At 65.1% G+C, this 12,988-nt stretch overlaps 4 protein-coding genes across 4 annotated transcripts; all 4 read right to left on the bottom strand.

The window, feature by feature from the left end:
• Window positions 1–1,314: 1,314 nt before the first annotated feature.
• MNEG_8410 (hypothetical protein) lies at window positions 1,315–2,322 on the bottom strand (the record flags this gene model as incomplete). The annotated part of the gene is made up of 3 exons (XM_014043120.1): window positions 1,315–1,707; window positions 1,952–2,201; window positions 2,285–2,322. 3 exons carry the CDS (start codon window positions 2,320–2,322, stop codon window positions 1,315–1,317), a joined length of 681 nt encoding a protein of 226 aa, XP_013898574.1.
• Window positions 2,323–4,996: 2,674 nt separating this feature from the next.
• On the bottom strand, window positions 4,997–5,281 carry MNEG_8409 (hypothetical protein; the record flags this gene model as incomplete). Its single annotated transcript, XM_014043119.1, has 1 exon — window positions 4,997–5,281. One exon carries the CDS (start codon window positions 5,279–5,281, stop codon window positions 4,997–4,999), a length of 285 nt encoding a protein of 94 aa, XP_013898573.1.
• Window positions 5,282–6,051: 770 nt separating this feature from the next.
• On the bottom strand, window positions 6,052–6,588 carry MNEG_8408 (hypothetical protein; the record flags this gene model as incomplete). The annotated part of the gene is made up of 1 exon (XM_014043118.1): window positions 6,052–6,588. One exon carries the CDS (start codon window positions 6,586–6,588, stop codon window positions 6,052–6,054), a length of 537 nt encoding a protein of 178 aa, XP_013898572.1.
• Window positions 6,589–8,445: 1,857 nt separating this feature from the next.
• MNEG_8407 (cellulase) lies at window positions 8,446–12,916 on the bottom strand (the record flags this gene model as incomplete). The annotated part of the gene is made up of 13 exons (XM_014043117.1): window positions 8,446–8,616; window positions 8,922–9,014; window positions 9,428–9,518; window positions 9,720–9,972; window positions 10,171–10,322; window positions 10,456–10,514; window positions 10,896–10,991; window positions 11,287–11,403; window positions 11,693–11,781; window positions 12,075–12,169; window positions 12,388–12,471; window positions 12,570–12,658; window positions 12,836–12,916. The coding sequence occupies 13 exons, from the start codon at window positions 12,914–12,916 to the stop codon at window positions 8,446–8,448; spliced, it is 1,470 nt and encodes a 489-aa protein (XP_013898571.1).
• Window positions 12,917–12,988: the final 72 nt, after the last annotated feature.

Below are 12,988 nucleotides of genomic sequence, written 5' to 3'. Positions count from 1 at the left end.
TATTGTATGATACGTACCACCTCCCGGGGGTTGTAACGTCACCAAATGTGCGCGTGGGCACACACACGCACGCAGCAGACAGGCGTGGCTGCGGCGTCCCTCGGTCCCAGCCCAATCAAGCGCATGTCACAATTCATCCCACTGGCGCTGTTCAGCGCATGCAGCAAACCACAATCAAGTCTCAATGTGTCCCCTTTGGCCGTCGCACTACCAAGAGACAACAGCTTCCGTCACAGCGCACGCACGCCGCCCAGTGCCCAGTAAATATCCCAAAAATCGCACAACCTGCCGGACCCCTGCATGCGCGCCGCACGTCTTGCAGTTCACACCCACAAGTTCACACCCACACCAAAGTTCATGCCGCGAGCTTGGGCCGTCGCGATTGCGCGACAACGGCGCGGCGCCGCCGCCATGTGTGTCATGTGTGTGCTGACAGTGAGACTGTCGTTGCTGGCGCCAATGGGCCCGCTGCCCTTGCGAGCACCGCGCTCGTGCCGCCTGGAAAGCCCGGGCTTGGCTAGGCCGCGCGGCGCGCCGGGGCTAGTTGGGCCCGGCAGCGGGGGGAGATTTATTGATTTGGCGCCTTTATTTGGGTCTGTGCTTGAGAAAACATGACAGGGAGCGGACGGGTGTGATAAATAAAACACCTGTGGTGCACACGAAGACTACCCAGGTGAGTAGTCCGCTATGGGGGGGGCAGGGCGCGGGCCATGCAGCGCCTCGCCGTGGCGCCAGTTGGCTGCGATGGGCGGGGGGCGCACGGCGCGCGGGAGAGGCACAAAGCCGGTGCAGTGCAGCGGGCAGTGCAGCCGGGTGTTGGGATCATTCGTTGCTGGTGCAGAGTGCAACGCCGTCAGTGGGTTGGAGGGTACAAGCGCTGAACGCGTTCCGCGGGGGAGGGGGGGTGTTGCCGGCGGTGACGTTGGTGACGTTGGTGGAGGGGAGAGTAAAGCCGAAACCCTGGTGGGGGCGTTATGAGAGGCCATAGGTGAGCCGCACCTGGGCCCTGGACAGGTAATAGGGTAAGATCATGCGCAGGGTGACAAGATATTTGAAAGATATTGTATCATGTGCGGAAAATAAGCAGGCATGTGAGTGGCCGGCAGCTTGGGGGACGCGCGGGAGGGCGAGAGCAGGGCGGCTTCACGCACAAGCGCGCGGCACGGCCGTGCACTGGAGCGCCCGCCGAGGCCGTTGCCGCACGCTTCACCGCGGCTCGAAACGGCTTCAGAAGCAGGCGCCGCACGGAGACGCACGCAGCTTCCTTTATCATGCGATTCGTGCGAATTTGCGCTTCAAACGAGCATGGACTCGTCATGCACCGCCCAACATCGACGACTCGGGCCCCGCGGATGCTGCAGGCGCCGCCGCCGCCGCCGCCGCCGCCGCGTTGCCCGCCAGCGCCCGCAGCCCGCCCTGCACGCACGGCATCGACGGCACCCACGGCGCACAAGCCAGCATGTACGCCGCAAACTGATCAGGGCGCGCGACGCTGCAGAAGACGACCAGCCACGCGGTCAGGAAGTTGCAGACCCCCTCCCGCAGGTTGGCGTCCAGCTCAGCAACAAAACCCGCCCGCCGCGCCGGCGCGCCGCGCGGGGATGCGGCGGCAGCGGCGGCGGCCTCGGCCATCAGGCGCGAGCGGTCGGCGTGAATAAGGGCCAGGCGCTCCTCCCACGCCTCTAGGGCTGCTAAGGCGAGCTCGATCTGGGGGCAAATATGTGAGGGGGGGTTGGAGGGCGGCGGCCGTGTCGGCCGTTCGTCAGGCATCGCATGGGACTGCCGGTATGCGATGAGGGCGGGTCTGAAGCAGAGGGGGTGGGAGGCGCCCCGACCCGGCGCCAGGGCGCCGCCGCTCGGGGCCGCGGGCGCGTGCGGCGCCTGCTGGCGGCGCGTGTGCCGGTTGGTTGCTGTGCATCATCCGGCGGTCAAGCAGCCCCATCCCTCCCACTGGCGGGCGCGCCTGGACGGGCTCGAACGCGAGCTGGGCCGCCGCCCACTGCCAGTGCGCGTCGCCCGGCGCCGGCGGCTCCATCCTGGCCGTGCCGAAGCCGCAGCCGGGGAGGGGCGCGAGCAGCAGCCTCGGCAGCGCGGCGCCGTCCTGCAGGGCCGTGAGCACCATCTGGGCCGCCACCTCGGAGCGCAGCGCCGCGAGCCGCTCGGCGGCCGCGGCCGCGTCCGGCGCCCGCTGCTGCACCCGCCTGGCAGCGCTGCACGGCGCGTGCGCCGTACAAGCACCGCTGCGAATGCCCGTGCGCGTGCCAGCAGTGTTGACGTCACTCACGGGAGGGCGCGGCCGCTTTCGAGGATGAATGCTGCCATCTTTGCTGCCAGGTCGCCGCAGAGCCGGTCGACGGGCGCGGCCGCCTCCGCGGCCGCCACGGGCGACCAATTGAGCGGCGGCCGCCGCGCGTCCGGCAGCGCCTGCTGCCCCTGCCCTTGCCCCTGCTGCCCCTGCCCCGGCCCTTGGTGCCGCTGCTGCCGCTGCTGCTGCCCCTGCTGCGGCTCTGCCTCCCATCCGCAGGAGCTGCTGCAGTTTGATGATATGTCACCTCTGTCCATGGCACTTTGTTCGCGGGGGCCCACCAACAACAAACCCAGGCCTGAAGCGTCCGCGCCCGCGCCCAAGCTCGCACTGGGGCCCACGCCCGCGCCCGCACTGGCGCCTGTGCCCGCGCCCGCGCCGGCGCCGCCCCGGACGCGAACCAGCAGATCAACAACCTCCAAAAGGGCTTCATGCTGCATCAAAGTCAGCTGGGCCGCGACCGCGCGCACTCTGAGTCTGCGCCCTTCCGCTGAGGCTGCAGGGGCGGCAGGTGAAGGCGCGCGCTGCGCGGCGCCCTCCAGCCGCTGGTGTTCGTCCATGCGGTGCAAGTTTCAACAACTCACAAGCAGTATCAGCCGTTCTATGCTGCACGAAGGTGCATGGGAAGAAATTTAACGAGCTTGAGCGAGCAGGTTCTGGTTGGTGCGGGAGGAAGAGGCGTCGTACGAGCGACAAGCTAGGGGAAGGCCGACGAGTATGAATTAATTCATCCTAATGTGCCAGCGTGGATGGTATTGTCTTGGTGAGGGGGCATGGAACTACACCAGGCAAAGGTTACTACGCAAAAACGGGAAGGGCGCGCCTAAACTTAGTCAGCCCCAGGGTGGGGCGTACCTGGTGTCCAGACACAGTGTCAGCTTTGCTATCGATACACCATCACTCCGCCAAAGTTAAGACCTGAGTCCTTTTGTCACCCTTCAAACCCGGCTTGTGGATCGCCAAAAACAAGTCACCGCACACCCAGCCATTCAGCCGGGCGTGACCGGCACCACCGAAGCCGCTGCCCACCGCACTTGGGATGCCCCAGCCCCACCCGCCCCTTCAACAGGCCCTGACCCCGCCTGCAGGCTGCCTCACCCGGATGGACGCAAATACGGCTCTGCTCGCATGCAGTGCTAAAGGTGCATGAGAGTCCTGGAGCGCGCCGCAGTGATGGCCTGCACAGCAGCCACCACGAGCCGTGCGGGCGTCACACGCGCGGCTTCCCTTTGACTGGACGCCACGGCTTCACGGCGTGCGGCATGCGTGCACTTGTGCGTTGTGCAGGACGACACCCACGACTTGCTGTTACGATTTGGAGCAAGCGGCCGACGTGTGGAGGCCCTTGCCCGCTGAGCGTGCGACTATCAACCCACGGCTGCCGCATGTGCAGGCGGAAACATGTAAAATGTAGCGATCAAAGCGGCGGACCAAAAGCCAGAAAAGATGGGCGAGGAAGGGGGGATAGCAAATGGGGGCAGGCGCGCAGCGATTGCCGCATGCAGCAGTGGTCCAAGAAAAGGCGCGCCCTCGGGCTCCCCGCGCGCCGCGCTCGAGGGGCGGGGCACACATGCCTGTGGCGGGGACCCGGCCGAGGGGGCAGCCGCCCGGGGCGCCATAATTGTGCGACGTGCCGTTGGCGGCGCATTGAGGCATAAAGCCGTCCAGCAAATCCAGCACGCGCGACTCAAATGGATCAAGTACCCAGGGGAACGACGTGGCAAGCCAACCTCCCGCAGGCGTTACCCTCATCCCCCTCGCCCCCGGCTGTTGCAGACGCCGCACGCAGCTCGCGCCACAGCCGCCGCGCGAGCGACGGCGCCTGCAGGCGGTACGGCGAGCCCGTGCGACCGTGTTGGCAGGCTTGGCTGGGAAGCAGACGCGGATTGGCGCAGATCGCATGTGTGATTGAGCCGCCCTGGAAACCATGCTGGAGGGCCGTGCGTCCACCTGCTGCTGCGCGTGGTGATGCTGACAGCAGGTGGAGTGAGAGACTCCGATGGCACTGGAGTTGCCAAAGACGCGCATTGATTTGTCAACTGCGAGTGTGGTTTTCATTGCACTTGTGGTTTTCGATGCACTTGTGGTTGTTGTTGGAGCGCGTGCCGCTGGTGCGCAGCAATTGTGTGCGGTGGCATAGGGACTGCAATCTGCACCTACAGGGGTGGGGCAAAAAATTGGTGACCATCCGGACATTCAGGCGCTGAGTCGGCTGGGGGTGGGGCCAAGGCCAGGGCCAGGACAAAAGAGGAGAAAAACATGCTGACAGAGCTTGTAGTTGGGGATTGAGGGAACGGGAATGGAAATGAAAACAGCATTGCAGGCAAAGGGGATGGTAGGGGGAGTGCTTGAACTCCAGCTAAGTGTGTATCTCAGCACCAGAGGGGCTGGCCGATATTCAAAGTGACAGGGAGCCGCTGCAGGCGCACAGTGCGTTGTCGTGCGTTGTAAAATGTGGACCGCATTGCATTAATTTCGAGTCTGGCAGGCCGCCACGCAGATCCGGCAGCCGCGTGAGGGTTGGAACGACGGCGCGAATGACGCGATGCTAGTGGTGACAATGGGCGCGAGCCGGCCCAATGACGGCAGACCCTGCCCGAAATTGCCCTGGCTCGACACCCGCCCCACGCAAACCCGAGTACGCGCTCCGCACTGCGAGGCTACCACGCCGCTGCTGCCTGCTCCGCCGGGTCAGCCGTCGGCCGCCAGCGCCCTCAGCCCGTCCTGCACGCACGGCATCGACGGCACCCAGGGCGCGCACGCCAGCATGTACGCCGCAAACTGATCAGGGCGCGCGACGCTGCAGAAGACGACCAGCCACGTGATCAAATAATTCCAGATGCCGTCCCGCAGGTTGGAGTTGAGCGCAGCGACGTAATGCACCCGCCGCGCCGGGTCTGGCGCGCCGCACGCCGCCGCGTCCGCCGCGGCGGCCTCGGCCATCAGGCGCGAGCGGTCTGCGTGGATAACGGCCATTCGCTCGCCCCAGTCATCAAGGGCAGCGAGGGCAACCGCGAGCTGTGGCGGTGGGTATGAGGGGCGGGGCCATGTTTGGATGGTAAATGGTGCCACACACGCAGCCCCCAGATGGGGGGCCACCCATCCAATGCTGAAACGGGTGGCGCATCCAGGCGCGTGCAGCACGTGCAGCCTCGCGCCCGGGCCCCTCACACAGCCGCGGCTGGCGCGCTCGCCAAAGGCCGTGTCTGCGCTGCACGCGCTGACCGGCAGCGTCTCAGGCCGCATTCGCCCAGACGTCCCGGCCCCGGATACCCCACCTGAGCAGAATTCAACGCGAGCCGCCGCGCCGCCGCCTTCCAATGCTCGTCACTCGGCGGCGGGGGCGCCCCCGGCGTGCCGGGGGCAGAGAGGGGAGTTGAGAGCAGGCGGAGCAGCGCGCTGCCGTCCCGCTGCGACACCAGGACGAGGTGTGCGGCGAACTCCGAACGCAGCGCGCCCAGCCGGCCGATGGCCGCCGTCGCCGCCGCAGCTGCCCAGGCCCCTCGCTGCGCGAAGCTGCGAGGCAGGCACGGTCGGGGTGGGGAGGTGGGGGTTCTTGAGGGGGCGTCAAGAGCAGCGGGGTGGGCGGGCCCGTTGTCAGAGGGACGCCTGCCGGGTGATGGGTGCGTCAAAACTCGGGCGGCCATTCGTGGACCGGCCGGGGGTGTAACAAGCAGCAGTGCCCACACCCCTTGTCTGGAGCACAATTTGGGCCCGAGCAAGCGCGCGTGCAACGGCGCCGGCGCTCACGGCAGCAGGCTGGCGCTTTCGTGCAGGAGAGTCCGCAGCTTCGCGGCGAGGCCGTCGTGTGACAGGTCGGCTGATGCGGCCGCTCGAACCGCCGCGGCGGGTGACCAACCCAGTCGCGACCACTGCAGGCTGGGCGCGACGCTCTGCTGCTGCTGCTGCTGCTGCTGCTGCTGCTGCTGCTGCTGCTGCCGTTGTTGTTGCTGCTGCTGCTGCTGCTGCTGCTGCTGCTGCTGCTGCTGCTGCTGTTGCTGCTGCGCCCCATCTCCCTGCTGGTGCGGTTGGTCCCTGCTGGTCACTGCTGTGGAGTTGCCGGTGCTGCTGCGCGCTTCGGCCTGGTGCATGAGATGTTCGCCGAGACCCTTCCACACCAAGAGTGAGGGCTCAGCGCTGCCCGGGGCCCCAAGCAGCCCCATGAGCTCCACCAGGGCAGCATGATGCATTAGCATGAGCCGCGCAGCGGCCTCCTGCGCGGTCTGCGCGCCGGCCTGAAGAGAGCAGCGCTGCACCTCACTCTCCAACTCGTCTATGGACATTTTTAACTGCCGTCCTCGCGATAGCTCCGCCGCGGATGCCCGCACCCGCTTCGTGTGGGCCACAACGCTGGCGACGTCGGGATAACAGGTGTCGGAACTTGGTAAAGATTGCAGCTGGCAATTCAAACTGCAAAACCACACGGTGGTGCAAGGCAGGCCTGGGTGCGTGCCCGGCCACCTGCGCAAGCTTGATAATCATCAGGCACGTACTGTAGCTGGCGCATACTGTAGAAGGCTCTGACGCAGCCTGAACGATATACGAATACTTTTTTCAAGTGCTTGTGGCCGCCGTGATTCACACACATTGGGCTGCTGGACAGGAGTGCCGCGACAGGCACAGCGGGCAGTTGAGCCGCATGTTGCTGGAGTCGAAGTCTGCGCCCCGGATCTCTTGATGGAGCAAAGCAGCAGTGATGGGATCCAATTTCACAGCTGAGCTCAAGTCGTCTGAGGCGGCACTATGCAGTGGCACTGTGTAGGCTTCATCTTGACCTTGCTATGAGGGGCGTCCGCGCGAAGCTGCACCACGCGCTTTCGAGCGAGCGCGACCCCCAGGTGTGTTGAGAGGCCACCATGCCCCAGGGACGAGCTGCGCTGCGTGGTGGGGCGCAGCAGGCTGGGTAAGCAGCTGTGCAGGTGGGTGTTTGGCGGGTGACCTCATCACCCCGCAGTGCAGTGGACAGATGGTGGTACGCCGCTCACATGCTGAAGGTGACAAAGCTGTGCACGTTATCGTGTGTTTTATAATTGAAGTGTTGTGGCAGCAGCAGCAGCTGGCGGCCCCAGGAGGGAGATACCCATCATTCGGGTTCACCCTGCCCCACGAGTGTCGCGCCTCCCAATCACGTTGGTGGCAGCTCGCCCCGCGCTTCACAATCTTGCAAGTAGCAGATGCACGCCGCAGCGCCGTCGGCCGGGTAGTAGCTGCGGCATCGCAAAGGGCACGTGCACGCAAAGCGGAACGCCCCTGGGCACACAGATGACCACAACCATACACTTGTAAGCCGCACCCTCACCCCTGCTGCTCCAGCATAACGCTTTACCCATGGTCTCATTTTGTTTCATAAGCTACTCGCAGTCCCGTGTGGACCGCGAGGGTCAACCGCACCACCAGCGCTCAATGCCCGCTGCGGGTCATTTGTTGTGCTGCTGCTGTCCCCACGTTTGCGTCGACCTCGCCTGGTGCCGGCCAGGCCGTAACCCGCACATCCATTAGTCAGCCCAAATGCATGTGCCACTGTTTGATTTCCTGTGATGCAATGCCTTTCTGAGTGGATCCAGTTGTTATGATGAAAGCAAGGGGTGGGTGCTGCATTGATACCGCAAGTGAGTTGCACATCTCGCGTGAATAAATTGGGATGTCGGTACTGTGCAGATTCGCTCAGGCATACACAACCCCAGGGGCAAGAACCCCAGTGCGCGCACGTGTGCGTCCACGCCTGGTCGCAGCCGCTGGCTGCCCATTTGGTGCAGCGCGCTCCAACACGCCTGCCCTGAATGCGTGCTCAGCAAGGCAGCAGCAGCCGCACCCAGCATGAGGGCGGTGCCGTGCCCCGAGTGGAAAACTGTGATGTGACGGAGGTGCTGCAGACGCACACCTGTCCATCAGACATGTGTTGCGATGATATGTGCCGTCGCTTGCAAGGGCTTGAAACAAAGACGGCCAGATACATTAAGAGGTCAGGCGCGCTCCTGCTTGCCTCCTGCATTGCAAATAAACCATTTGCTCGCCCATGTGGGCGGGCTATCACACCGCTGCTTGTGTGCGTGCAGTGCCTCAGCCAGGTGCGGCCGCGGCGCAGATCGGCAGGCGAATCGTCGTAACACCATCCCCATGATGTCATCGCCATGACGTCATCACTCGTCACCGGCGGCAGTGGCCACGAGCTCCACCTGGAAGCTGGTGGGGGCCGGGCCCTTCACTATGGCCCCCATTGTGTAGACAGCACCCGGCTGCAGGCCAGTGGCCGCGCACCACTCGGGCAGCCCGAAAGCCCAAAGGCCCCCCTCCACGTCTGGCACTGCGCCCTGAGGGGCCACGGGTTTGAGCGGTGTCGGTGGCGGGCGACGGTGGTCCGTCAATAGCACGTAGGTCGACTGACAGTGGCTAGAGGGGACTGCGGCTCTGCGCCAAGTCGCACACACAAGAGCGGGGCTGACCATTGAGCGAGCACGCGCGAAGCAGCTGCTAGCTGTGGCAACATCGCAGTTCGCAGCCATGGGGGTCAAGCAGCGAGCACAGTGCGTCAGCCTGCTGCTGGTGGCAATCGCGGCTGGAAGAGCTGTTGCAAATGTAGGAGTGGCGCGGGAGCACGAGCGTAACCCTGTCGCACCTCGTCTTTGCAGTTCCAGGACTTAACAATGTCTGTGACGCCCTCCAGCAGCACCCTCAGGCCCACCAGGGGCGACCCCGTGGTGTTGGTCACCTGCCGCAAGAGCACACGGGCGCCAGGGGGCGGACACAGCGGGTCGTGCCGGGGCTTGGCAACTTGGTGCGCCGTCGGTTGGCCGGAATCCAGGCAGACGGCAGGCCTTGCGGGGCAGAGCGCAGGGCCTTTGTGCAGGTACTGCTGACGGCATAATCAAAACCAGTCTCATAAATATCTGCATGCACACGCGGTTGCATCCACGCACATGCACACGTGCACGCACGTGTACGCCCGCGCACACACACGCACACACGCACACACGAACGCACACACGCACACACGCACGCACACACACACACACACGTACACACACACAAACTCCCACACACACACCCTTTCACATATGCACATATACACGGACACATGCATGCACACATGTTCACGCACAAACATGCAGGCAATGCGCTCACCTTGACCTCGTACTGTGCGCAGGGCACCGTGCCCCCCTCCTGCCAGTCGTTGACCAGGTAGGCCGCCAGCATGTCAGACTCAAACACCAGCCTGGCCGCGCGTTCGTCGGGTTGGCGGATTCCAAGCGTGCGAGGATATGGCGTAGCGGTCAGGAGTGGTGGAACAGGGGCAAAGTAGGGTGATGACTGTACCCGGCCCTCAAGACCCGAGTCCGCGGCAGCTACCTTGCAGCTGACTTTTCGGCAGCTTTCTCTCCAAGAGACGCCAACCCCCCTCCCGCCCTCGGCGCACCTGCCCGCGGGCGGTGCTGGCGCCGCGGCCGTCTCCGCAGGTGCCGCGGCGGCCTGGGCGGCCGCCGCCGCCGGCGCTGGCGCGGCCGCCGCAGGGTCGACGCCGGCGTCCACCACCGTGTCCTCCGGGGCCGGCGCGGCGGCCAGGACCTCTGTCCCCGAGGGCTCCCACTTTGTGGGGTTGGGGTGGGCCCTGGCTATGATCTCCAGCTTGTGCTTATGGGGCGTCCGCCAGTCGTCCTGCAGGACGCCGCCTGCGGAGGTCGGAAGTCAAACAGGCAGATCCAGATCGGCCAGCAGGGAAGCGCGGCGCCCTTCCAGGTCGGCGTTTGTGTTGGCTCGGGCGGTCATCGCACTGGCGCAGCTGGAAGTCAGGATACTTTTGGTGCCTCACGCCCGAGGCTGCGGGCTGGAGCCCAGCGCTGCATACTGGGGTTGGTGCGACGCCTCACCCGTGTCGCCGCTGTTTGGGTTGAGGCACCAGTAGAACGAGTCGGTGACGTCATTCTCCGTCATCCAGCTGGCGAGGGCGTCCTGCCACACGCGGTCTGGACCCTCGCCGCCCCAGCCGCCCCACTCGCCGAAGCAGATCGCGGGGCCCAGCCTGACGTGCGGGAGGGGGCGTCCCGATGAATGTAGATTGCGTCTCGCGTATTCCCAATAATACTGGGCCACAAAACAGATGACTTTGTCGCTTGGATGGGCATGCCAGCGGCGCCTGCGAACCTCGCACTCACCCCTCTGCCTTGCAGAAGCCGAAATGGCGCATCCAGATGTCCGGCATATTCGCGGGGAACTGCCGCGGAGTTGGGGTGCATTGCATTATGTGGTCCAGACGTCATCGGGGGGTTGGGACGTCCCGAGGGGCAAAATGCACCCACACTACCCGACCCCTGGGATAAAGTCTGTTGCTTGACACGTTGTACCATGAAATCCTCGCACAAAGCGGCACCTTCCCATCATTCTCTGGTGTTGCACCCACCTCCTCGCACCCCGCACGCCCGCATTCTCTTCGCACCTATTCCTTCTTGCCCCTGACCTAATCCCACCCCACCGCCACCCCACTCCACCCAACCACCACCACCACCTCCACCCCACCCCACCCCCACTCCCACTCCGACCATCACCCAACCGCCACCGTTGCTGCCCCCACCACCATCATCAACACCCCCCCAACCTGGGGGTCTGCAAAGTAGGGCTGCTTGTGAACATCAGGGCCGTAAACGTGCGGCGAATACACCAGCTTGTCTGCCACCGGGAGCACCACCGGAGCCTTGGGGTGCACGGAGGGGAGGGGGAAGGTGCACATTGGTTGGGTCGTTATGCTGTCTTGCCAGGAAGTGTGCGTGATCCTGTTGGCGCATGCATGTGTGTGCATGTGCTTGCATACACATGTGTGAGCGTGCGTGTGCGCATGCATGCGCCAGGGCGTGCAGGCACAGGCGTCTCCTGTCTCTGAGCAAGGAGGCGCAGGCGGGCACGCGTGTTAAAGCCGGGATGGCCGCGGTGATGCGGCAGAGGCGCGTGCGCCCCACAACGTGCCGCTATACGCCATCTCAGCAGCTCACCTTCTTGGCAGCCGCAATGTGCCCGCCCCACCAGCAGTTCTCCCCCGGCTGCACCACCGCGTTCGTCTCCACGCCCTCGACAAAAATGAGCAGCTTTGGGTTGGCCTCCAGGACCACCTTTGTGGGGTTGACCGAGGTTGACTGATTGAGTTTTCAGGATGAGATGTGAGGCTACTGGGCAAGACCAGGCACGCTGCCGGCTGCACATGCGTGCTGAGTTTCCCATGCACCCACACCGGCCGGTCTGCCTTCTTGAAGCAGCCGAGGCACCCCCCTGCTGCAGCGATGGCTCCGCAGCACAACGCGCAGCGAGGGCGGCGATGAGCCGGGAAGGGGGTGGAAGACAGCCGCTGCAGCGCCCGCGTGTGCAAAGGGGGGGGGGAGAGGGGAATGCGTGGGCCCGCACCTTGCCGATGCGCTCCGCCGCAAGCTGCCAGTCGGTGGCGATGCTGCCGTCCCCCCAGGACGCGCGGCCGTGCGGCTCGTTGTTTAGGTCTTTTGGGGGGGGCCGAATGCGGGCGCAGCAGGGTCGCGGGGCGGGCTCGACGGTGGCGATGTGACGGTGTGTGCTTCACGGCAGCCGCTCGTGATGGCAGCTGGGCCAGGAGGCGGGGCCGGCGGTTCAAGGAGCAGGGCCGCTCAGGGCTGGCTGCCGCTGTGCCGGGGTCGCACGCGCCTGCTAGCCGCCTCGGGCCTGCGGACATTTGCTGTTTGGTTGAAACGCCTCCTGCACGAGATTGGGCCCCCAGAAGGGCCCCGCGCCACCCGCGCCCAACTCCGCGCCCCACCCGCTGCGAAGACGTTCCAGCAGCCCCTGTAGCGCAGCACGATGGTGCGCCACGCGCGCAGCACTGACGCCTCGGGGTAGTCGGCGTCATACCAGCTGTGGGGGGAGGGGGGATTGTTGGGATGCAGTTTGTCAAATGGCTTTCTTGGTGGGTGGGGCATACGCTTCTTTGTTGCATCATCGGGGCACAGCCAACCGCCATGTCGACATGCCCGTCTCCAAGTTTGAGCAGGGCTGGGTCGGATCGCGCCGGATCAACAACCCCAGCTCACAGATCCCAGATCCCAGATCCCAGATCATGAGGCGCAGCTCACAGCTCTGGGATGTCCTTGGCGCCCGCCAGGCGGTGGAGGTCCAGCAACACCAGCAGGCCCCTCTTGGCGCACTCATTGACAAAGCTGCGTTGCTCCGGGTGTGTGGATGCGTCGCAAATTGGGTTGTTTTTTTTCAAGGGGAGAGGGGAATGTTTGCACATTGACCCTGGCAACCGAATGACAGGTCCTCGGCACACATGCCCATGGCTGCGCCGTTCAGCCGCCGCCGCGACCCGGGCTGCAGCTCCCACTGAAGCTCGGCCCTGTCAGCCTGGGCGGCGCCGCAACCGGACAGGCGCAGGGGCCGATGCGGCGTCCCATTTGCCGCCGGTGCCCGCCATACTGCCTGAACGCCATCAACCAGGGCACCTCTGCTGCATCGCCCGCCCCTCACACCCTCTAATCAACACACCCCAAAACGAAGCAGCCGGCGCGGCCCTGCTCACACGTCCATGACCTGTCCTGTTGTCAGGCCCCGCAGCTCAGGGTTGGCCGCGTAGTCAATGTTGCCGGGCGCCTTGCCGTCCATGTCGAGCGCCAGCTCAGCGCTAAAGGGCAGTAGGATCGCGTTGAAGTGCTGCGAGGGGGGGGGGGGCGGGGG

This window comes from Monoraphidium neglectum, assembly GCF_000611645.1.
Source record: "Monoraphidium neglectum strain SAG 48.87 unplaced genomic scaffold scaffold01595, whole genome shotgun sequence".
NCBI classification, from domain to species: domain Eukaryota; kingdom Viridiplantae; phylum Chlorophyta; class Chlorophyceae; order Sphaeropleales; family Selenastraceae; genus Monoraphidium; species Monoraphidium neglectum.
This window is presented reverse-complemented; position numbering and strand designations above follow the sequence as displayed.